At 37.1% G+C, this 23,497-nt stretch overlaps 1 protein-coding gene across 6 annotated transcripts in view; it reads right to left on the reverse strand.

The window, feature by feature from the left end:
• The window catches only part of LCLAT1 (lysocardiolipin acyltransferase 1), a 200,947-nt gene that overhangs the window by 114,636 nt on the left and 62,814 nt on the right, over positions 1–23,497 (reverse strand). For 4 of the 6 annotated variants that reach the window (XM_027555743.1, XM_027555744.1, XM_027555746.1 and 1 more), the window contains one exon: positions 5,192–5,360. The exons of the other annotated variants lie outside the window; for them this stretch is intronic. In XM_027555743.1, coding sequence (XP_027411544.1) covers positions 5,192–5,356 — 165 coding nt within the window. In that variant the 5' untranslated portion in view covers positions 5,357–5,360. The remainder of the gene's footprint in view (positions 1–5,191; positions 5,361–23,497) is intronic. 6 annotated transcript variants of the gene reach the window in all.

Consider the following 23,497-nt stretch of genomic DNA (forward strand, 5'->3'; position numbering starts at 1 on the left):
TTTCCTATGGACCCCAAAACAATCTTTAGCTTTTCATTATAGTAAATGTCAAAAGTAAAAAATCCCAGACTGTTTGTTGAGGAGCATATCATAAAGTATTCTCTTTCCTGCCATCCAGCACTCTATCAGAATGTGCTTGAGAGTTATAATATATAACCTTCTGGACAACCTAGAGCTCTAGTTCACATTAATCATTTTTAATGCCAGGAAAGACATATCTAGTCAACATTATTTACAGCTCCTGCAAAAGCAGACTAACAAATACACTACACAAAGTTCTAATGCTTATAAAGAATTCCAGAATTCAAATAATACAGATCAAAAACTGTTTAAAAAAAGCCATTATTCTTATATTTATTCTCTTTCTAGTATAGAAGATAAGTTTCAGCAGTAAGAAATGAATCTTATAAAATTTTATAATGCTTTATGTCTGAATCAAGAGTGGTAATAATTCTTAGGACTTTTATTTACTTGATCAAAGATCTCACCTAGAATTAGAAATATATGAGGAATTTCTGAGAATCTTTTATATACCACTGTTTACTACCTCCAAGTGTTCCACTGTGTACGAAAACAAAAATAAGGGGTTACCCTCATGATCAAAGAGAATCAGTTTTGCCATGATGCCTGCGCTCCTATTTATCATTCCAGTGGATCTTTACTTAGTCTGATGTAAGAAAGATCTGTGACATTCCTCATCTCCAAGTCTGCCTTGGCTCTGTAGACCCAGGTCCTCAAATCCTTAGGTATTGAAGGATGCACAATCTGAAGTCACTCAAAGACCGAGACCCTCTTTTTTAAGAGCAGCAGTCTAGACAGAAATTATATTCAGTCATCTATGTTTGTTGAACACCTGTTGTGTTCTAGAACGGGAGTGGAATCAGCAAGCTGTGGGAAGAGATGTGTCCTAGATGGCGAGTTAGAAAATGACCACTAAATTCCTAGGACATGATTTATGGTGAAAGGACAGAACTCCAAGTAGTTCTCATAATCTTGGTAATTAATTGGCTAACAATCAGACAGTTGGAAAGACTCAGAATTTTGAGAAGCAAAAATTTCTCTGGGCACAAACAAAGTTTGACCTGACAGTATTGATTATGTTGAATAGAACCATCCAAAAATGAAATGAACAAAGACATGTACTTCTCATTACGAAAACGTTTCAAAGGAGAATGAATGGCTACTTTGCAGACTACAGGTACTTTGCAGACTTTGGGAAAGGATTCTTGGACACACAGGTAAGTTAGACTAGGTGACCTCTAATTCTAATTAATTCTCATCTAATTCTAAAATTCTAGACGATTTTACTGTGGAACCTCATTTAACAGAAAATGTACCAATTAAAAATAGTAAGATAAGAAAAATCTTGCCAATGAAATCATTTTAATGCACAAGCGAAACTTACAAAAGATTATACAAAAGAATAATTTTTGATTATTTCTATGAAGCAATAATTAGTCTAAATGCATTTACCCTAATTTATTTTTAGTGAAAAATGACTTTTAACTGTTTAAGAGTATTTCAAATAAAGTACACCTATAGAGGAGACAAAACTAAAATTCCTTCTGAATAAAAAGTGATCTATTGTACTATTTGCTTCAAAGTAGAAATTCCATTAGCACTTTGCAAAAGTACGAAATAAAAAATCATAGACACCATGACAGTTTTTCTTCATTTCTTTTTAATAGAGATGTTCACTTTCTCAAAATCAGAACATGATTTTCTGTAACCTAGCTACAAGGGATTCAACTTCTATAGATTTCTAACTGAAAGACTCTGCTCGATATACCATTACCATCGAGCAAGTCAGTGAGTGAAACAGTTGGGTAACAGAAGTTTTTACAAATATATACCAATTTGACACTACAATGGTGGTTGAATCTTGCCTCTATGATAAGTTCTCAAGACAGGTAATAAGGCAACAGTCAGGAATAGCTGAAATCACCCTTGAAAATCTCAAACAAAAGTACTTACAAGAGACTAGCACACATCAGTAAGTACAGCTTAGCCAGTTTTTCTAAATGTTGGACCAGATTTCTCCAACCCACCATCAGATGAAATTATTGATTTGCATGCGGTTTTAAACACATGAAGCATATTTAGCACCAGACCACTCAGATTTCAAACATTCATTCTTATCTCTCCCCTCATCCATTCTAGGGCACAGAATTGAAGTTGTCAAAGGTAAATAGATATGACATAATTCTGCTCTATTGGAGAAGGAAATGGCAACCCACTCCAGTGTTCTTGCCTGGAGAATCCCAGGGACGGGGGAGCCTGGTGGGCTGCCGTCTATGGGGTCGCAGAGTCGGACACGACTGAAGCAACTTAGCAGCAGCAGCAGCAGCAATTCTGCTGTAATTGATTGCTATTGGTTGTAATAGCAGTAGTAGCAGCTATGGCAAAATCTGTCCATTAATTTGTCCAATAAAATCCAGCATTTCTTCCAAAGTAATAGATTTTAATTGTGTACGTGGCCATCCAGAAAACAAAACACTACATTTCCAACACTTTCCAGATTCTGTAAGAGCTTTTAGCTGTTCTTACCTATGCAGTGAGCAAGAGGTATTATATATAACTTGTAATTCACTGGTATAAATGAAAAGCTATTGCTCTGGCCTTCCTTCCCTCCTCACTTCCTGCTGAGTAGGGCAAAGAAGGGGTAGTGAACAGTCTTAACCATACAGAAGAAGATGCTATGCCAGGCTGGGTGGAAGGAATCTGAGTCCTTGCATAACAGCAGGGAGCAGAGCTAACCTGACAACCAGGACTTGAAGGTAAAGGTTTTGCCTTATTCAAGCCACTCCAAATTCTCCTTGATAATGCAGTTTAGCCTACCCCCTAAAGCTGGTAAAGCAGAAAACATTTACTGCTTACTTTGCAAAGTCTACATTCAGTATCTCATCTAGTCATCACAATAACACTCTGTGGTAGGTGGTATTAACTTTCCTTAACTGATGAAGCAAGAGAAATTTAGAGACGCCAAGTAGCCAAGTTCAAATTACTAGAAAGTGGGAAGGCCAATAGTGAAACCAAATGTCTGTCTCTAATATCTGAATAAGCACTCTGCCTACACTGGCTCTCCAAAGAAATTAGATTGATTAGACACTGAGAAGCATAACAGTTATAATGAGTTACCGATGTAGTAACCTATGGAAATCTTTGAACTCTTAAGGTTTTGGTAGAGAGATTCAGCCAAAAACACGTGATTTACAATCAAAAGATCATACACTATGGAAAATTTATGACATTAAAGAAAATGAAGTATAGTGGCAACATATGACATTAAAAAAAAGTTATTTACCTCTAAATGTTTGCTTTAGACTCAATAAGGAATCACAGGCCTTAAATGACACATTAAATTAGATGGACTCAACTGATATTTCTTGAACATTCCATCCAAAAATAGCAGAATATACATTCTTCTTAAGTACACATGGAATATTCTACAGGACTGACCACATGCTGGGCCACAGTGAGCCTCAGTAAATTTAAGAAAACCAAAATCATATTAAGCATCTTTTCCAACCACAACACTATAAGAATAGAAATCAACTACAAGGAAAAAAAAAATGTAAAAAACACAAACATGTAGAGACCTAACAGTATGCTAACTCAACAACAAATGGATTACGGAAGAAATCAAAGAGCAAATCAAAAATACTGACAAATGAAAAAAGCTGCTGCTGCTAAGTCACTTCAGTCATGTCCGACTCTGTGCAACCCCAGAGATGGCAGCCCACCAGGCTCCCCCGTCCCTGGGATTCTCCAGGCAAGAACACTGGAGTGGGTTGCCATTTCCTTCTCCAATGCATGAAAGTGAAAAGTGAAAGTGAAGTCGCTCAGTCGTGTCCGACTCTTAGCAGCCCCATGGACTGCAGCCCACCAGGCTCCTCCGTCCATGGGATTTTCCAGGCAAGAGTACTGGAGTGGGGTGCCACTGCCTTCTCCGAATGAAAAAAGCATGATGATCTAAAACCTATGGGATGCAGCAAAAGCAGTTTTAAGAGCGAAGTTTACAGCAGTACAATCTCACCTCAGGAAAGAAAAAAATGCCAACAACCTAATGTTACACCTAAAGCAACTAGAGAAAGAAGAACAAAGAAAACCCAAATCAGTAGAAGGAAAGAAATCATAAAGATCAGAGCAAAAATAAATGAAATAGAGATGAAGAAAACAATAGATCAATGAAACTAAAAACTGGTTCTTTGAAAAGATAAACAAAAGTGATAAACCTTTAGCCAGTCTCATGAGGAAGAACGGGGGAGAGAATTCAAACTACTAAAATCAAAAATGAAAAAGAAGTTACAGTAGACACCACAGAAATCAAAGCATCATAAGAGACTGCTATATGCAATTATATGCCAATAAAATGGACAACCTGGAAGAAATGGACAAATTCTTAGAAAGGAACCATCTCCCAAAACTGAAACAGTAAGAAATAGAAAATAGGGACTGACCAATCACAAGGAATGAAACAATGCCATCTGCAACAACAGAGATGGACCTGGAAATTATCATACTAAGTGAAGTCAGTCAAATATCGTATGATATTGCTTATATGCAGAATCTTAAAAAAAAAAGATACAAATGAACTTATCCAGAAACACACTCACAAACTAGAAAACAAACTTGTCATTACTAAAGGGGGAAGTTGAGGGGATGGATAAACTGGGAGTTTTGGATCGACAGTTACAAACTACTATATTTTAAACAGATAGCCAACAAGGACCCACTGTATAGCAGAGAATGCTGTTCAATATTCTGTAATCACTTAAATGCGAAAAAAATTTGAAAAAGGATACATGTATATATAATAAATAAATAAGACAAACATGAGAAATAAAAACTAAAATGCAATATAAAACTAACAATGTAAAAATTCTTCAGTCTGCATCTTTAGATTTGTGCATTTTACTAAAGCACACCTCACTAAAGGAAAATTCATGAGGAATATGGAAGATATTCTATTAAATAGATATTCTGTTTAAATAGATAAAATATTATATTTTAAACACATTAATTATTTCATTTCCTAGCATTTAAAGATGAAAATACAAAAACTAATGTGCCTCTTACGTAATAGGAATATGTTTCTCATAATATTTGACTAAATCTGACTCACAAAATACAAATCAATAGGATAGGCTACTTTGGTACGACCCCTTTCTCTGCTGTGTGTGTAACTTACCACAGGTAGCGTGAGCCAGGTTGCCACAATCCGGTTGTTGATCCAGCGATACCAAGATGGGCTTATAAACATTAAAGGTAAAAAGGGACCCAGCATGAAAATGCTTCCAAAAAAGCTTCCCCAAAACAGAGTGAGTATAAAGTATATCCCTCTCCATGACACCATGATTCTGAAAGACACACACAAAAAAATCAATATATTTTATTACTACAACTGCCCAAATTCAATTTCAGAATGATACATTTAATGATTTTTAATTATAGGGCTACAGAATAGGTTCTGATAAAGAATCTGAGTTTGAATGCCCTCTTACATGTCCTACAGCTCTAACAAGTTGTCAGTACATTAGAAATGGATGCACTCCAGAAAAACAGACCTATGGATCAATGGATGAAGAGCAGAAATAAACCCACACACCTACGGCCAATTAATCTTTGACAGGAATTCTCTAGTGCTCCAGTGGTTAGAACTCTGTACCTCTACTGCAGGGGACACAGGTTGGATCCCTAGCTGGAGAACTAAGATCCCGCATGGTGTGTGGTGCCTTCGACAAAGGAGGCAAGGATATATATATAATGGAGAAAAGCTAGTCTCTTTAGCAAGTGGTATTGTGAAAACTAGACAGCCACATGTTAATTGATGAATTTAGAACATACCCTCAACACCATACAAAAATAAACTCAAAATAACTTACATATTAAGACACGAGACTATAAAACTCCTAAAAGAGAACACAGGCAATACATTCTATGACTTAGCAATGTTTTCTTAGGTCAATCAATCTCCCACGGCAAAAGCAAAATTAAATAGGAACCAATAAAACTCACAAGTTTTTGCACTACAAAGGAAAGCATAAACAAAATGAAAAAAACCTATGAAATGGGAGAAAATATTTGCCAATAATGTGACCGACAAGGCCTTCATTACCAAATTGTACAGACAGCTCATACAACTCAGTAACAAAAACACAACCCAATTTAAAAAATGGGCTGAAGACTTAAATAAACATTTCTCCAAAGACGACATACAGATGCTCAAAAGGCACATGAAAAGATACTCAACACTGCTAATTATTAGAGAAACACAAATCAAAACTACAATGAGGTACCACCTCACATCAGTCAGAATGGCCATCATCAAAACATCTACAAGTAACAAATGCTGGAGAGGGTATAGAGGAAAGGGAACCTTCCTACAGAGTTGGTGGGAATGTAAACTGGTGCAGGTATTATAGAAAACAACATGAAGCCCCCCTGCACCCTTTTCTGTCAGGTCACACTGCTCAGTATATGGGATCTAAGTGCCCAACCAAAGATCAAACCTGTGTCCCCTGCATTGCGAGCAGAGAGTCTTAACTACTGGACCACCGAGGAAGTCCCTGGCAGTTCCTTAAAAAACAAAAGCACTACCATATGATCCAGCAATCCCACTCCTGGGCATATATCTATCCATAATCCAAAAAGACACTATCAGTGGCTATTTGCAATAGCCAAGACATGGAAGCAACTTAATTGTCCCCTGACAGATAAAAGATGCGGTATATACACACAGTGGACTACTACTTGGCTCTAAAAAAATGAAAAGGCCATTTGCAGCAAAATGGATGCAACCAGAGATTATAAAAAAAAAAAGAGAGAAAGACAAACACTGGTAAGCTATCACTTGTATATGGGATCTAAAATATGAGACAAATGAACTTATGAAACAGAAACAGACTTAAGTCATAGAAAACAAGCATGGTTACCAAAGGGGAAGGAGGGAAACGGTAGGAGTTTGAGATGAGCAGTCCCACAAGGTAAACAACAGAGTCCAGTGGATCCTTGACCAACGGAGCTATCAGGGAAGACCAACTGTATAGCACAGGGAATTACATTCTCTATCCTGTTTATATTCTATATAAGCCATAATGGAAAAGACTATGGAAAAATGTGTATGTGTGTATATATACATGTGTGTATATGTATAACTGAATCACTTTGCTGTACAGCAGAAACTACAACATTGTGTATCAACTATACTTTGATTAAAAAAGGAAATAGATACGCTTAAAGAGTAAATGTCTGACTGCCACCCCCACCCCCACCCCCCCCAAAAAAGCTGTTTTAAAAGTCTTGGGTTTTTTTTTTTCCTGGCTATTAGTCTTAAAACAAAACTATATATTTTCTTTTCCAAGACGTTATCCAACACAAAATCTTAAAATATTCCACAGTTTTTTTTTTTTCTTAATCCCTTACTATAAAAAGTAGACTTAAAAAAAAAAAATAAAAAAAAAATAAAAAGTAGACTTAATGGACTAAGAACTGCAGAACAGCTTCCTAAGGGTGACTGTGCTTAAAAGTGATAGCAATTTTACAGAGTGCACTAAATTTTTTTTAGTCTAGAAATATTAATTCTTTACATTAGAACCTAAAAGTAATATCTTTGGGCAATTGGTCTTTATGAGCTGAAAGGTTAGGTAGAAGTCAGATTCCTCAATCACTTGCCTCAATTATTTGCCAGAGGATTACTTTTGAGGGTCCTCATAACCAGATGAATATAATATTGATGTTTTAAAATGAAGTGTTGCAAGCACAGTCTAAAATGAATAATTAAATGTTTGATTTTACAACCTAAACTCTGTTGAGCAAAAATATGGTTTGCTTCAGGATAATAAAACTGTTGGAAACATTAAAACCATGAAAACAATAATGGCCTTAAAAATCTATACACTGAAAAAAGCATTTCAGCAATCAAGACCTTTGAATATTTGAAAAGAACTGCAACAAGAAAAAAAAAATTTTCAAATGTCATGGTGCTTTAAAAAATGACAGACAAAACAAGTCAAATCCCTTAACGCAGAATCAAGTTTATCTGTATATTTGGTATATTTTAAAAATCCCTACCAATACCTGACAGTGTGATACACAAAATCCTTCAAAGTACAAATAGAACAAATATCTGCTGAGAATTGGCTTTCTGCTCAATTCCAGATCGGAACTTCTAAGAACAAGGCTGAGGGAATGAGGGCAGAGAAAAAGAACACTGGAAAATAGCAGCCAAACACTTGCTCACACAGGGCCCAGGATGCTCTGTAAAGTTCTACACACCCTTGGTTTTGCTTTCACTGAGGCTCAGCTCCTCCTCTTTGCATTAACCATAGGCTGCTTCTCTCTAGTCTAACTTAAAGCATTTAAAACTAATAGTATCCATAAAAATGAGCTTCTAAATTCAGTATTTTCAACCGCTACTTCCTTTCATAGCCCCTGTCCCAAATATATCACTGCAATGTTGCTACTTGATTTGAAAAGTCTCTTGTAACTACTTTTTAATCTGTTTCTGCCATTAGCTAGCTAGCTTCTGTTTAGACACTCACCCCTAAACTCCCTGAAGGGCTGTACTTCCCATTACATCCACACGTCCACATCAAAGGATCTGACATGCTTCTTTTTCACTTACTGAATTATTTTTCATTTGATGTCATAAAAAGGAAAAAAAATCATTAAAAGAGCTTAGATATCATCTAAGAGAATCTTCTCAATTTATAGTGATGAAGTTGAGAACCAGAAAAGTTAAGAGATGTGTCAATATGAATATTAGTCAGACCAAGTCTAACCTAAATTTACTTTTCCATTCTACTCCTAATCTCTACTTCTTCCCTAACCTCTCCATCATTTGTTCAATGATTTGATAAACATGCAACGAGATTCCTACAGTGTGTCAGGCACTGTGTCAGTCATTTGGGGATACAACAGTGAACACCACAGATAAACCAAGCTCTCACAAATTGAACAGTCTTTCCAACCCCTCCTTATGATACCTGCATTTAATCAAGCCCTATTTTATCTCTTTTTCCAAGTCTCAAGGCTTTGCTAGAAAACTTGGTTAAGAATTATGCTAGCTACACAGCTATTTAAAGCAACTAAATTTGGGGTTTTTTTTCTTTTTTGGCAAAACCAAGTGCTGGTAAGGATGCAGAGCAATCAAAACTCACATTGCAGGTGGGAATGCAAAATGGCATGAGAAGCTATTTTCCACTTTGGAAAATAGCTTCTTAGTTTCTTAAAATATTAAATGTATATTTACCATATAGCCCAGCAATCCCACTACTGAATATACAGGACAGACTGAAAACTCATACTGATACACAAACCTGTACACAGTTTTTTATAGCAGCATTCTTCATAACTACAGAAGACCAGACACAACCCTGGATAGAGGAGCCTGGTAGGCTGCAGTCCATGGGGTCGCAAAGAGTCGGACATGACTAGAGCGACTTCACTTTCCCTTTTCACTTTCATGCACTGGAGAAGGAAACGGCAACCCACTCCAGTGTTCTTGCCTGGGGAATCCCAGGGACTGTGGAGCCTGGTGGGCTGCCGTCTATGGGGTCACACAGAGTCGGACACGACTGAAGCAACTTAGCAGCAGCAGCAGACACAACCCTCATGTCAGCCTGGGAGTATGTGGATGCACACACTTAATACATCCATAGAAAAGAACATTACTCAGCAATGATAAGACTGATACATGCAACATCTGGGGTTAACCTCAAATGCATTATGTTGAATGATGGAAGCCAGGCTCAAAAGGAATGATTTGTTTTTAACTATATGATTTCGTTTATAGGACACTCTGGAAAAGGCAAAACTATAAGCAAGGAAAGATCAATGGTGGTCAAAGGTCAGGAATAGGGAGTGAGTTTATGAAGGCACAGCACAAGGGAATTTTTAGGGGTTGAGGAAACTGTTCTATTTCCTGATTGCAGTGATGATTACAAGACTACACAAGCTCACAGAACATATTTTAATATTGATCTTTATTGTATGTAGAGTAAGAACTAAGTTAAAAAGAATAAGAACTAAGTTAAAAGGAATGTGCTATGTGAGATAAAATCTGATAGAATATTCATTAACCTTTTATGATCTGGAGAATTCTATATGTTTGGATTATTTCAATTGTAATCATATCTGAATTATGCCAAGCTTTTAGAATATGCCAGGCATTGTTTCATGTACTTCAAATGTGTGAACCTATTTAATATAGTGATCCCATGGTATAGATATTTTCATTACCCCACACTTTATATGTGTATACTGAGGCACAGAGTGGTTAAATAACATGCTCAAGATTATACAACTAGTAAGTGGCGGAGACGGGATTTGAATCTGGGTAATTTGGAGTCAGAGTCCATGCTCAGCCTAATAAACACTTTGCTCTTTTCAAGCAGATACTGCTTTTGTAATTAAACACACACACTTTATTCTGTATATAAAATCAAGATGTCACAAATCTAAACCAAATTTAGATTTAAACTCAATGGACATGAGTTTGAGTAAACTCCGGGAGTTGGTGATGGACAGGGAGGCCTAGTGTGCTGCAGTCCATGGGGTCGCAAAGAGTCTGACACAACCAAGCAACTTTCACTTTCACTTACAAAGACTTTGCTATAAAACTTGATAATGCCCAATGTGTCCTGAAAAAGGCAGTTTATAAAACATTCTCATCCAATTCAAATACTTCAAAACAAGATATTAATTATATCAGTGGTTATTTACAGGTGAAGAAATATGGGACTTTGTTCTCTTAATGAAAAGTCCCTAACACTTTATACTGAGAGAGGATCTATTACCAGGGGCATGCCTGCAAAATGTAGTGGAGAATTCAGAACAGGGACCAGTAGGATTGAAAGGCCAAAAAGTAAATACTGGGTATTTAAAGTAAAATGAAGAGTCAGGCATATTGTTTAAGCCTTTGTCTTCTCTGGAGAAGATAAAACAAGAGTTTCTGGGCTGGAGGATACACAGCTGAGGGCAGTCACTGCTCTAAGAAGAGTGGGATTAGGTAACCATATACCTACTAAATTGTGAACATTGAGACCCCACAGAGTCTTCCTTCACTGAGCTCTCAGATGACTGCAACAACATTTTAGTTCTAGTCCAGGACACTCCAATAAAACTTTCTGCAGTGATGGAAATGTTCAGTAGCTGTGCTGTCCAACATGGCAGCCACTAGCTATATGTGGCTACTGAGCACTTGAAATGTGGTTAGCTCAAAAGGGAAACAAAGGTCCATCTAGTCAAGGCTATGGTTTTTCCAGTGGTCATGTATGGATGTGAGAGTTGGACTATATAAGAAAGCTGAGCACCGAAGAATTGATGCTTTTGAACTGTGGTGTTGGAGAAGACTCTTGAGAGTCCCTTGGACTGCAAGGAGATCCAACCAGTCCATCCTAAAGTAGATTGGTCCTGGGTGTTCATTGGTAGAAGACTGATGTTGAAGCTGAAACTCCAATACTTTGGCCACCTGATGTGAAGAGCTGACTCATTGGAAAAGACCCTGATGCTGGGAAAGACTGAGGGCACGAAGAGAAGGGGACAACAGATGATGAGATGGATGGATGGCATCACCGACTCAATGGACATGGGTTTGGGTGGACTCTGGGAGTTGGTGATGGATAGGGAGGCCTGGCGTGCTGCGGTTCATGGGGTCACAAAGAGTCAGACATGACTGAGTGATTGAACAGAAATGAACAATAGGGAAACTGAATTATTAATTCAATGGTATTTACATTTAAACAGGCACATGTGGCTACTGTGTTGAGTATGAGTAGCACAGCTCTATGCAGAGTTACAGGAACAAACTTCTCTGAGGAATCTTACCAGACCATGAGGCGAGATGAAACTATAGAAACACTGGTGGTTCCCTAATAAAAAGTTGACCTATTAACTCTACTGTGAAGCCCAAAGTTCATATAACCCACACTGATGTGCAGGCTTCTAGTTGGCTTTGTAAGTCCCTTGGTTTTTATTCTGAGTAGGTTATAAGACATCTGGGAAAAGACTTTTTAACATGACATTAGATACGAAAACAAGAAGAAAGTATACTTGAAAGAAACAAACTATTTAGGAAGGGAAAAAAAACAATCTTTAACATTTTCAAAAAGACAAGAAATATTGTGTCCAGTAGACAACAATAATATGTTCTTGTGGGGAAAGAAATTTAAGTAAAATGAAAAATGGAAACTTTCAGAAAATAGAGCAATTGGAAGTTTAAAACATGGCAAATGTTTAGTAAAAACATCAGCAAAAATGAAAACTCAACAGAAGAGTTAGAAAATAAACCTGAAGAAATCCTCCCAAAAGTCAAGCAGAAGATAGAGAAATGGCAAGTAGAAAGAATATTAGAGGACCAAGACAAGGGCCATAGGCAAATTATATAAACTCCAAAAAGAAAGCAGTGAGAAATTGGAGGAAATCAGCAACAAAGTAACAAAAACCTCCCCAGAACTGGAGAACATGACATTCCACATTACCAGAGCCTACTGAAAGCTAGGATTACAGAAGAGAACAAATGCTCGCTTTGGCACATGGCTGTAGCTTTCAGATTAGAGGAGACAATGGACATTCTACAAAATCTCTGGAGGGGATGAAAATAGGTCAAAAAGGATCAAAAATCAGATTGGCTTTGGACTCAGCAGCAATAGCAAAAACAAGATGAAAACAGAGCAACCCCTACAAAATTCTCAAGAAAATTATTCCATTCGGTCACTCTATCAATCAAGTATAAGGACAGTAAAAACACTACCACAAGGTCTCAAAGTTACCTCTCATAAAATCTTTTTTTCAAGAAGCCATTGGAAAAATGAGCTCTGCTAAAACAAAAGAGTAAACAAGACTGACGGAGACTCGAAACACAGGAAATGAGATCCAACTTAGGTGAAAACCTCTAAGATAATCATGAAGGGAGATCCCAGGGTAATAGTCATGCATAAGACAGAGAAGATATCCAATCTAAACAAACCAGGGGTGGTGGGGCTGACTCAAGAAAAAGACTTTGAATGCTGTATCACCAAAATCCTTGCTGTGAAACAGAACAGAATGCCCAGGTAAACCCAGCACAGGTTCTAATCTGTACTTGGCTTCTTGAACAGGTGCTGGTAAAATTTCTGTTCTCTCTTCCACACCCAGCTGCCAGATCAGTGGATGATACTCATTTTATCTATCATAAATACTCTGCTCTGACCTACTCCTGAGAGATGGAGGGAGGGCATGGTGAATTTAGAAGCACAAATACAGCAATCCCACTACTGGGCATACACACTGAGGAAACCAGAATCGAAAGAGTCACGTGTACCCCAATGTTCATCGCAGCACTGTTTATAACAGCCAGGACATGGAAGCAACCTAGATGTCCATCGGCAGATGAATGGATAAGAAAGCGGTGGTACATATACACAATGGAGTATTACTCAGCCATTAAAAAGAATACATTTGAATCAGTTCTAATGAGGTGGATGAAACTGGAGCCTACTATACAGAGTCAAGTAAACCAGAAAGAAAAACACCAATATAGTATACTAACACACATATATGGAATTTAGAAAGATGGTAACAATAACCCTGTATATGAGACAGCAAAAGAGACACTGATGTATAGAACAGTCTTTTGGACTCTGTGGGAGAAGAAGAGGGCGGGATGATTTGGGAGAATGGCATTGAAATACGTATAATATCATATATGAAACAAATCGCCAGTCCAGGTTCGATGCACGATAGTGGATGCTTGGGGCTGGTGCACTGGGACGACCCAGAGGGATGGTATGGGGAGGGAGAAGGGAGGAGGGTTCAGGATGGGGAACACATGTATACCTGTGGCGGATTCATTTTGATATTTGGCAAAACCAATACAATATTGTAAAGTTAAAAAAAAAAAAATAGAAGCACAAATAGTAAACACTTGCAGAGTCCTGACTGCGGTGAGCCCTCCCACAGTAGTTTTCTAGGACTTATTTATGCAGGAACTTGCCCACTGTCTTCCCCTTAAAAAGAATCTATCTGGTGAGCCTTCTGGGAAGCTGAGGTCTGACTATCACCCAGTGACGCTCTACCTCTAGGAGCCTTCATCTAACTGTGGCAGTGTTCGATGGCAGTGTTTAACAGATTATGCTGACCTCTCAAGTTCTCAAAAAAAGAAAAAAAAAAAAAATATATATATATATAGTCCAGGGATACAAACATAGGTAAACTTTTAAAGTAAAAGAACAACAGAAAAGGATAATAGCTTTCTTAAGTATGGTGGCTATTTATAGGTTGACTTTTAGAATATAATATCAAAGGCAATTTTTGCCAGTCTGCACACACTCCATACATCATACAGTATTCTAATTGTATAGTACATTAGCAGGAGTAACAAAACCTTTTAGTGACTACCATCTCTGGTGGAAACAGGGAAAGAACACAGCTTTCATGTTTATTCATGTATTTCTATATTACTCTAATTTTATAAAGAATAAACATATTAATTTACAGTTAAAGATATTTTAATTATAAAAGTGTTTAAGAACACGTTAATGCAAGTTAGGATGATGTTATAATCCCTAATCAAATACTCTGCCAGAAAAAGCAACCCTTGGGAATCAGCTGAAACAAACATATGGGAAAAGTTTATAATTTTTCTAAGACTACTCCAAAATAAATAAGCAACATGCTGATCCTGATTCACGTGACAAAATCAAATACATAAACTGAGAGCATAAACACTAGTATCAATCACTGCATATATATAATATATAATAAGAGTTATGATCACTTTGCAATGAAAATAGTTTTAACAGACAGCTACAACAATCATAGCCTGATGATTGAAATTATTCCACAACCTGAAAGAAGCTAACACTGTTCATTACTGAAATAATTTAAGCACATGCTCTTTATGCTCTACTCCTGTAAGCTAGATGAATACTTCACAACCAAATACCATCACACTGACTTAGTTTTTTCACAAACGTAAGTGAAATGTTTATGAGCTGACTGATTTCTTTTAAACCCATCAATACGTTGTAAAATCCCTAGATACATGCTAATTTGCATGACCTGATTCTGAGGAACATTTATTCATTTTTTGGAATTTAGTAACAAACACATCTGCCTTGCCTGATGAAATAATGAGCTTCCTTATTCCCAAGTGACAATTATATTTGTTTTCAAGTCTCAAAAGACAGAGGCTCAAAGCTAAATTTAACACCCAATTCTGGAAGCAAAAATTATGGTAATTATTATCTTTTTCTCCTCTTACAATCTTATATTTTTATTCTTATTGGCATTACTTCATATGTCTTTTACTGTAAATCACTTTAAATTCTTTTAGGAAGCAGACTATCAATTAAAAATAATTTTAAACAATGTCATCTATAAAGAACCTTACTCAGTTTTACACATTTTACTAGTTAAAAGACAGAAATTAAAACCGTTGCTTATCAATTAAATGCTTATAAGGCAACCAGGGGAAGCTGGAAAGGATAATGTTTAAAGTTGCAGCAGGTTCCTTTACCTGTTTGGGAAAACAATGATAACAGGAAAGGGACAAACTATAGAGTTTCATTCTTCCTAAAGCAGCACAAGAGAATAATAATACTTTCCCAGATACAAAAAGAAGATAAAAGGTTAAGCAGCAGTCTCGTTACAGAGCACTAAGAAGAAATAAAACTGGTTTGCAAATTCTGACAAAACACAAAAAGACAGCTAATGAGCAGAATAGGATCAAACCATAACTAAACCAAAATGAAGCAAGAACTTTCAGCTATCAACTGGAGCTGAGTAAATAAGTCCGTTAATGCCCTGGTGGGGGGAGTCCACTCTTGAGTTCTTACACCTGTATAAGGACATTGGGGGTTACATAAAATGACACAACGTATCTCTCGAAGTTTAGTAAGAGAAGAAATTATCTGTATAAATATAAAGATCTCTACACTGATACAATTTTTTACTTAAAATATATTCAAAAGCTAATACTAAGAAAGAAGCAAAGAGTATGTACTATATGATTCTATTTACCTAACAATGAAAAGCACAGAAACTAACTTATACTATTAAAAGTAAGGATAGCAGTTATCCTGGAAGTGCAGAGCAGGGTTAGTTACTGAAAGGGGCACCAGGAGGCTTCAAGGGCTTTGGCAATGTTGTTTCTTATTTGGGTGCTGGTTACACATGGTGTATTTATTTTTTGAAAATTCACTGAGCTGTATACTTGTGGTTTATACACCTTTCTTTATGTATATTTTAATAATATTTACCCCCAAAGTTATCATTTAAACTGGATAATGAGTTTGAGTAAACTCCAGGAATTGGCGATGGACAGGGAGGCCTGGCGTGCTGCAGTCCATGGGGTCGCAAAGAGTCAGACACGACTGAGCGACTGAACTGAAATGAATCCAATTCAACATATGCAATTTATAGGAAAAAACACAAATGGTCAAGTCAACAAAGTTCAACCTATTTTTAGAAAATGCAAAAGTTAAAATAACAAACACCATTCCTTCTCAAAGATTGATAAAAAGGCCTATGTCTTGACTTCGATATTCTGAAACTCATGTGGTAGGATCTTTGCCCTCACAGTTGGAGAGGAATATAAACTTTAGAGGGAAAACAGATAAGCAGTTATTAGAATTTTGAGTGCCTACCATCATAATGCCTTCTCAGTATCTACCCTTGAGAAATACTTTAGTTTTAGGTATAAAGATTTTCATTGTAGCATTGTCTATAACAACAGTAAAAATTGGAAATATAACTGCCCACTGATGAGAGAAGGGCTAAATAAACTGTGGTGCATGAAACACCACCAGCAGCTGTAAAGAAACAGAGGGTAAGCTGTCTTTTCTAAGATAAACAACTCTCCAAGAGGTATTGCTAAGTGAAAAAGAATATGGTACCATTTTTGGAAGCGGGGGAACCACATTTCCTCCCCCCACCCACACAAAACGCTATGCTATCTGGCTTATATAAATAAATGTAAATACACATAAATCAGTTCAGAAGGATACATGCCAACATCACAATGGTTGCTTTGGTGAAGATGGATGAGGTTGTGACTAAGGGTGGTCAAAAAGGAATAGAGCTCTATAATGTTTTAAAAAGAGAACATTTCCACTTACATAGTAAAAGGCAAAAAAGGAAGGAACAAAGGGAGGGAGGAAAAGAGAAAGGAAAAAAGCAGCAGCTTAGGCACAGTCAAAAAAAATCAGCTTGCTGGTAATGCCAGTTTTTCCGTGATGCCATAATCAAAGTAAAAATCAGAGAGTAGAAATAACCCATATCTCTTAAACAAATTACTATTTGCCAAACTTTAATTTTTACAGACAAATTAAAAACCACTCAAAACATACACTGAGACACGAATGATTAAAGCGTCCTAGGTAAACTAAAACTACACGGGCATCCTCAAGGATCCTTGTCCCAACAAAGGTCACTCAAAACCATCGTTCAGTTTACTTTACAGCACTTTATTTCCATCAACCTGAAGTTTAAACTCATGTTGTGCTTCTTCCCTCATGAGACACAGAGCTACCCAGTAAAATGTATAATTAAAGTACTAAGTAATGGAGGTACACAGACTGTCAGAAAGCAAGCAAGTTAACTGAATCTTTTCTTATACACAAAATATAAGCCCATGAATATATACACATATGAGTGTCATAAGGATAAAGTTCTAGCAGAAAACAGTTATTAAAGTTACCAAAAACAGAATGGAATGGAAATTAAAAATAAAAATAAACAAATGGGACCAAATTAAACTTAAAGGCTTGCATAATGAAGTATAAGCAAGGTGAAAAGGTAGCCTTCAGAATGGGAGAAAATAATAGCAAACGAAGCAACTGACAAAGAATTAATCTCCAAAATATACAAGCAGCTCATGCAGCTCAATATCAGAAAAATAAATGACCCAATCAAAAAGTGGACCAAAAAACTAAACAGACATTTCTCCAAAGAAGACATACAGATGGCTAACAAATACATGAAAAGATGCTCAACATCACTCTTTATCAGAGAAATGCAAATCAAAACCACAATGAAGTGCTCACATGCCAGTCAGAATGGCTGCTATCAAAAAGTCTACAAACAATAAATGCTGGAGAGGGTGTGGAGAAAAGGGAACCCCTCTTACATTGTTGGTGGGAATGCAAAGCAGTACAGCCACTATGGAGAACAGTGTGGATTCCTTAAAAAAATGGAAAGAGAACTGTCATACAAACCAGCAATCCCACTGCTGGGCATACACACTGAGGAAACCAGAATTGAAAGAGACATATGTACCTCAATGTTCACTGCAGCACTGTTTACAGTAGCTGGACACAGAAGCAACCTAGATATCCATCAGCAGATGAATGGATAAGGAAGTTGTGGTACATATATACAATGGAATATTCAGTTCAGTTCAGTCATGTCCGACTGTTTGCAACCCCAAATCGCAGCACGCCAGGCCTCCCTGTCCATCACCAACTCCTGGAGTTTACCCAAACTCATGTCCATCGAGTCGGTGATGCCATCCAGCCATCTCATCCTCTGTCGTCCCCTTCTTCTCCTGCCCCCAATCCCTCCCAGCATCAGGGTCTTTTCCAATGAGGCAATTCTTCACATGAGGTGGCCAAAGTACTGGAATATTACTCAGCTATAAAAAAAGGGAATGCATTTGAGTCAGTTCTAATGAGGTGGATGAAACTGGAGCCTAGATATACAGAGTAAAGTAAGTCATAAAGAGAAACATCAATATAGTATATTAACACATATATATGGAATTTAGAAACCCAGAAATGACGACCCTATATGCAAAAGAGACACAGATGTAAAGAACAGACTTTTGGACTATGTGGGAGAAGGCCAGGGTGGGACGATTTGAGAGAATAGCATTGAAACATGTGTATTACCATATTGCAAGTTCAATGCATGAAGCAGGGCACTCAAAGCTGGTGCTCTGGGATGACAGAGAGGGATGGGGTGGGGAGGGAGGTGGGAGGGGGGTTTGGGGGGTTCAGGATAGGGGGAGACATGTACACCCGTGGCTGATTCATGTCGATGTATGGCAAAAAACACCACAATACTGTAAAGTTCAGTTGAGTTCAGTCGCTCAGTTGTGTCCGACTTTTTGCGAGTCTTTAATTACTGTAAAGTAATTAGCCTCTAATTAAAATAAATCAATTAATGTAAAGAAAAGTTATCAAAAACAGAATGTTCATTTCTGACTATACCATGTCTACTTTAGTCAAAGCATACTCTTCAAAAGAAAAAAGTTAAAATATCTATCTAAATTTACCAAGTTATTTTTCATTGTTTCATTTACACAGAGAATATGACCAATTAGAGTCATTCTACAGTCACTGAAAACTCATGATACTTGCACTATCAAATACTAACCAGCCTCAGGCAAGGTATTAAAGACTATTGTTTGTTACTGTTAACAGAAGTCTTTGCCCTTCTAGGGCAGATCATCTATCTAGGTGGAGAGGGAAGAACAAATCTGAAAAAAATGGAAGAAGGCAACACAACAAAGTATATATTAAATGCTAAATTCATGAAAAACCAGTATGCATGACACTCAGTGTGTAACATTTAGAAGTCCAGAGCTAGAATTAAGACCACTGAGCTATGGGAGCTCCCTGGTGGTCCAGTGATTAGTACTTGGTCCTTTCACTGCCATGGACCCAGGTTCAATCCCTGGTCAGGGAACTAAGATCCCACAGGCTACATGGGATGGCCAAAAAAAAGAAAATGGTAGATTAAAAAAAAAAACAAAGATCACCAAGCTTTAAACCTCTTTTGGTTTCACAGATGTTTCTCTAATCACACCAGTGAAGAAAGTGAAAAGCAGAAACGTTTAGGGACCTGACTGTGCTCACAGCGGCAAAACCAGTGATGATGGAACTAGGTGAAGACCTCCCATCTCCAGGCAGCAGCTCAGGGTTCTTTCCCTTGGAAAGGGATCCTAAAGGTCTAAGGCAATCAACTAAAACATGCTGAATGAATCAGGATGCAAACAAGGCCTGGGCCTGGAGGAAGAACAGTACCCTGTCAAGCTGGGAGGCAAAAGCTAGGCAAGAGGCCGACTTCTTGACATTATTCTTTATGATGCACGCTGCATGGGGGCTAGTTAGTCATAAGGAAGTTTTTCAAAGTCTCAGGATTTCTGTTGGGTTTTGTTTCTTTGAAATTGTTTCAAACAATATGAATTATTAAGAGCAAGTATTTTTTTTTTAATGAAAACGTCACCAATTTTCTTCTGCATAAATGGCATGCACACTCACTATATGTTAACAATTTCCTGTTATTACATGAGGTTTCCTTTTAAGATGTAAAAGTTTAAACCACAAACACCCACACTAAGTGGAACATTACTAGATAAAATCATGAAAGACAGGTTGGTATAACGCTATTATATTTCTTACCTGTTATTCATAAGAGTTTTTTCCCTGTTCAAATTACTTACATACTTCTCAAAATGTTAACTATAGGGTACTATATAATCCCAGCACTTCTATGCCCAGACAAAAACATATACAGGAATGCTCATAGCAGGACAATTCATAATAGAGTGGAAACAACCCGATTTTCTTCATTTGATAAGTGGTATAGATATCAGCTATCATTCAACAAAAAAAGGAACAAAGTGCTTGATACATGCCACAACACAGATGGACTTTGAAAACTCATGCTAGGTGAAAGAAGCCAGCTACAAAAGTCCACATATTCTCCGATTTCATTTATGTATCTCCAGAATAGGCAAATCTACAGAGACAGAAAGTAGATTAGTGGTTCTCTAGGGACGCAGATTCCAAGCCTGAGTTGGGAAGATATCTTGAAGAAGGAAATGGCAACCCACTCCAGGATTCTTGCTTGGAGAATTCCATGGAAAAGGAACCTGGTGGACTATGGTCCACAGGATCACAAAGAGTTGGACATGACTGATGCAACTTAGCACTAGTGACTAGGGCTCAAGGCAAGTGGACTAAGAGGCGACTACTAATGAGTATAAAGTTTGTTTGAGGGTAAAAAAAAAAAAGTCTTCTAACATCAAACAGTGGTGGTCTAAAAGCTACTGCTTGTATATTTTAAATGGCTGAATTGTATGGCAGGTGAATTATATCTCAAAATAGAAGTTAATTAGCTGGGCGATTACCAAGACATGAGTAACTCTATAATCAACTCTACCCTGGAAATCATGAATCGGGAAGGAAAAGAGAAATGATAACTGACATCTCAGAAATTAGAAACAAGAGGATGCTCTTGCCTTCTGAGATGACTCACACTTGGTCTGTGGAGTGTGTTTCTCTCTAAATAAATCTACTTCTTACCTATCAAACAGACAAAAAAAGAAATTAGAAACAAGAGCATATACAAATGGAGCCAGAGAACAAAGGGGACCAAAACATGGACAGAATGAAATCACAGAACAGAAAAAAGACCACAGAAAGACATCAAAATGTTACCAATGACTGTCCCTGTAGAGTGAGACTATGCTTGGTTTTTTTCCCCAAATTGTGGGACAAACAGTATTATTTTTAAAGAATTTTTCAAAAGTCCCAACAACATTTATTTCAAAGGGAAAAATCAAGTGCCAGAATTTCTTACATTAAGAGACTGGACAAGGTGCATCACAAAGAAAATACTGAGGGTAGAGTTAACCACCAAGAGAGATATAAAGTGTGAACTATCCGATATTAAAGACACTGGCCCCATGTTCTCCCTACATGAAAGAGCTGATATTCTGACATCAATAGTTCCCCCCCTCCAATTACTGGTATTCACTGGAAGGCATAAAATACCAGTTACAGGGAAACATCTAACAAGTGATTTGACTGGACAATGAATAAAATGTTTTTCTTCCTATTTATTATTACAAAACAAGTTGATCACATTATTTCTAAAAGCTATAGTTATATAGCTTTAATAAAAGACATCAAAGTTACGGATGTGGGGCTTCCCAATGGCTCAGCTGGTAAAGAATCCACCTGTAATGCAAGAGATACAGGTTTGATCCCTGGGTCAGGAAGATCCCCTGGAGAAGGAAATGGCAACCCACTCTCCAGTATTTTTGCCAGGAAAAATCCCATGGACAGAGGAGCCTGGTGGGCTACTGTCCATGGGGTCACCAAAGAGTCAGACATCACTTAGTGACTAAACAACAACAAAAAAATCATTGATAGTATTTTTTTTCTTTTAATAGATAAAAGGAAATGAAGAAAATATTTACAATCTAATCTTCATACAGCAAAGGGTAGTTTACCTAGAGGTAGTTCACAGAATGTATTCAGGGCTCTACTGCTTTAGGGAAATACTTGAACCACAGCCTAAAATGGTTTCCTGTTACCAGGAATTCTAAAGACATTAACTCTCAAGAAACTATGCTATGTAATTTTCTTCCATGAAACACAAGTATCTGAAAAAGGAAACAGAACCAAGGATAAATCATATATAGCCACTATTCTCATTAAGAAGTCAAAAAACCAACAAAGTGTGGTGGAAAAGGGTAGAAATAATACAGATCATTTATTTGTATTTATTTATAGTAAGCCTTGTCTTAAAAATATCTGAAATGTCACTATTATTTAATACCTCATAATATGAATAAAATCAAATATTTTTAATTCAAGGTTTTTCTGACTGAAATCCATTAACTGCTTTTATTCATAAATACAGAATTCTGGGTCAGTCACAAACACACATAATTTTTGAGACAGAAGGGTAGGGCTATCCAGGACTTCTCACTCTCAGTCTATCTCCCTCAAGTTTACTCTGCCTCTCTTTCAGAGACATGGAAGAGAGAAAAGGACAAAGTACTTTACATACAATATTCCTAATCTCACAGCTCTGAAAAATGGGTAAAAGTATACCCATTCTACGGTTGGAGAAAGTGACCTCAAAAGCATCCAAATATTCCCAGACTATACAGTTGACAGGTCACAAAGCTAGGATTTAAACTTGCATCCATTTAACTCATAAGCCTGTGCTCTTTCCAATGAACTGTGTTACAGCTGTAAAGCACAAATGCCAAAAAAAAGGAAAGAGGAATCCATGGTCCAAGCCAGGAAAAACATCCAGAGAGTCTCCAGAATAGTATCAAGGTATTTACTGACATGAACCCCCTAAGTTAGCAGCACTGAAATGGGGTTGTGAGAAGTATAGCTGACAACACAGTAAGACAAAGCAAAGCCAGGTTTAAATTAATGAGGCATAGCTGCCAAATGTAAAGAAAGTATCACCAACGCATATTCAGTAAATCAACGATGAGAAATGAAATTACTGTACTTAAGCAAAAACATGAAGATTTTTTGTACTTAAGCAAAAACATGAATACCACAAAGGTATTCATTAACTGATCTTTGATCTTGATTACTTGGAATCTATTTTATAAAAAAATTCAATGTATAAGGCTAAAGTCAAAAGTATCAAAATTAAGCTACAACAGAATTCTGCGTAACTGGTAAAATTCAGGAGCAACAGTCCGAAAGTTATAGGGGATGATGCTTCCTCCAAGAAATTAAATGGGATGAAAATAAAA

Source organism: Bos indicus x Bos taurus, chromosome 11 (genome assembly GCF_003369695.1).
Source record: "Bos indicus x Bos taurus breed Angus x Brahman F1 hybrid chromosome 11, Bos_hybrid_MaternalHap_v2.0, whole genome shotgun sequence".
NCBI classification, from domain to species: Eukaryota; Metazoa; Chordata; class Mammalia; order Artiodactyla; family Bovidae; genus Bos; species Bos indicus x Bos taurus.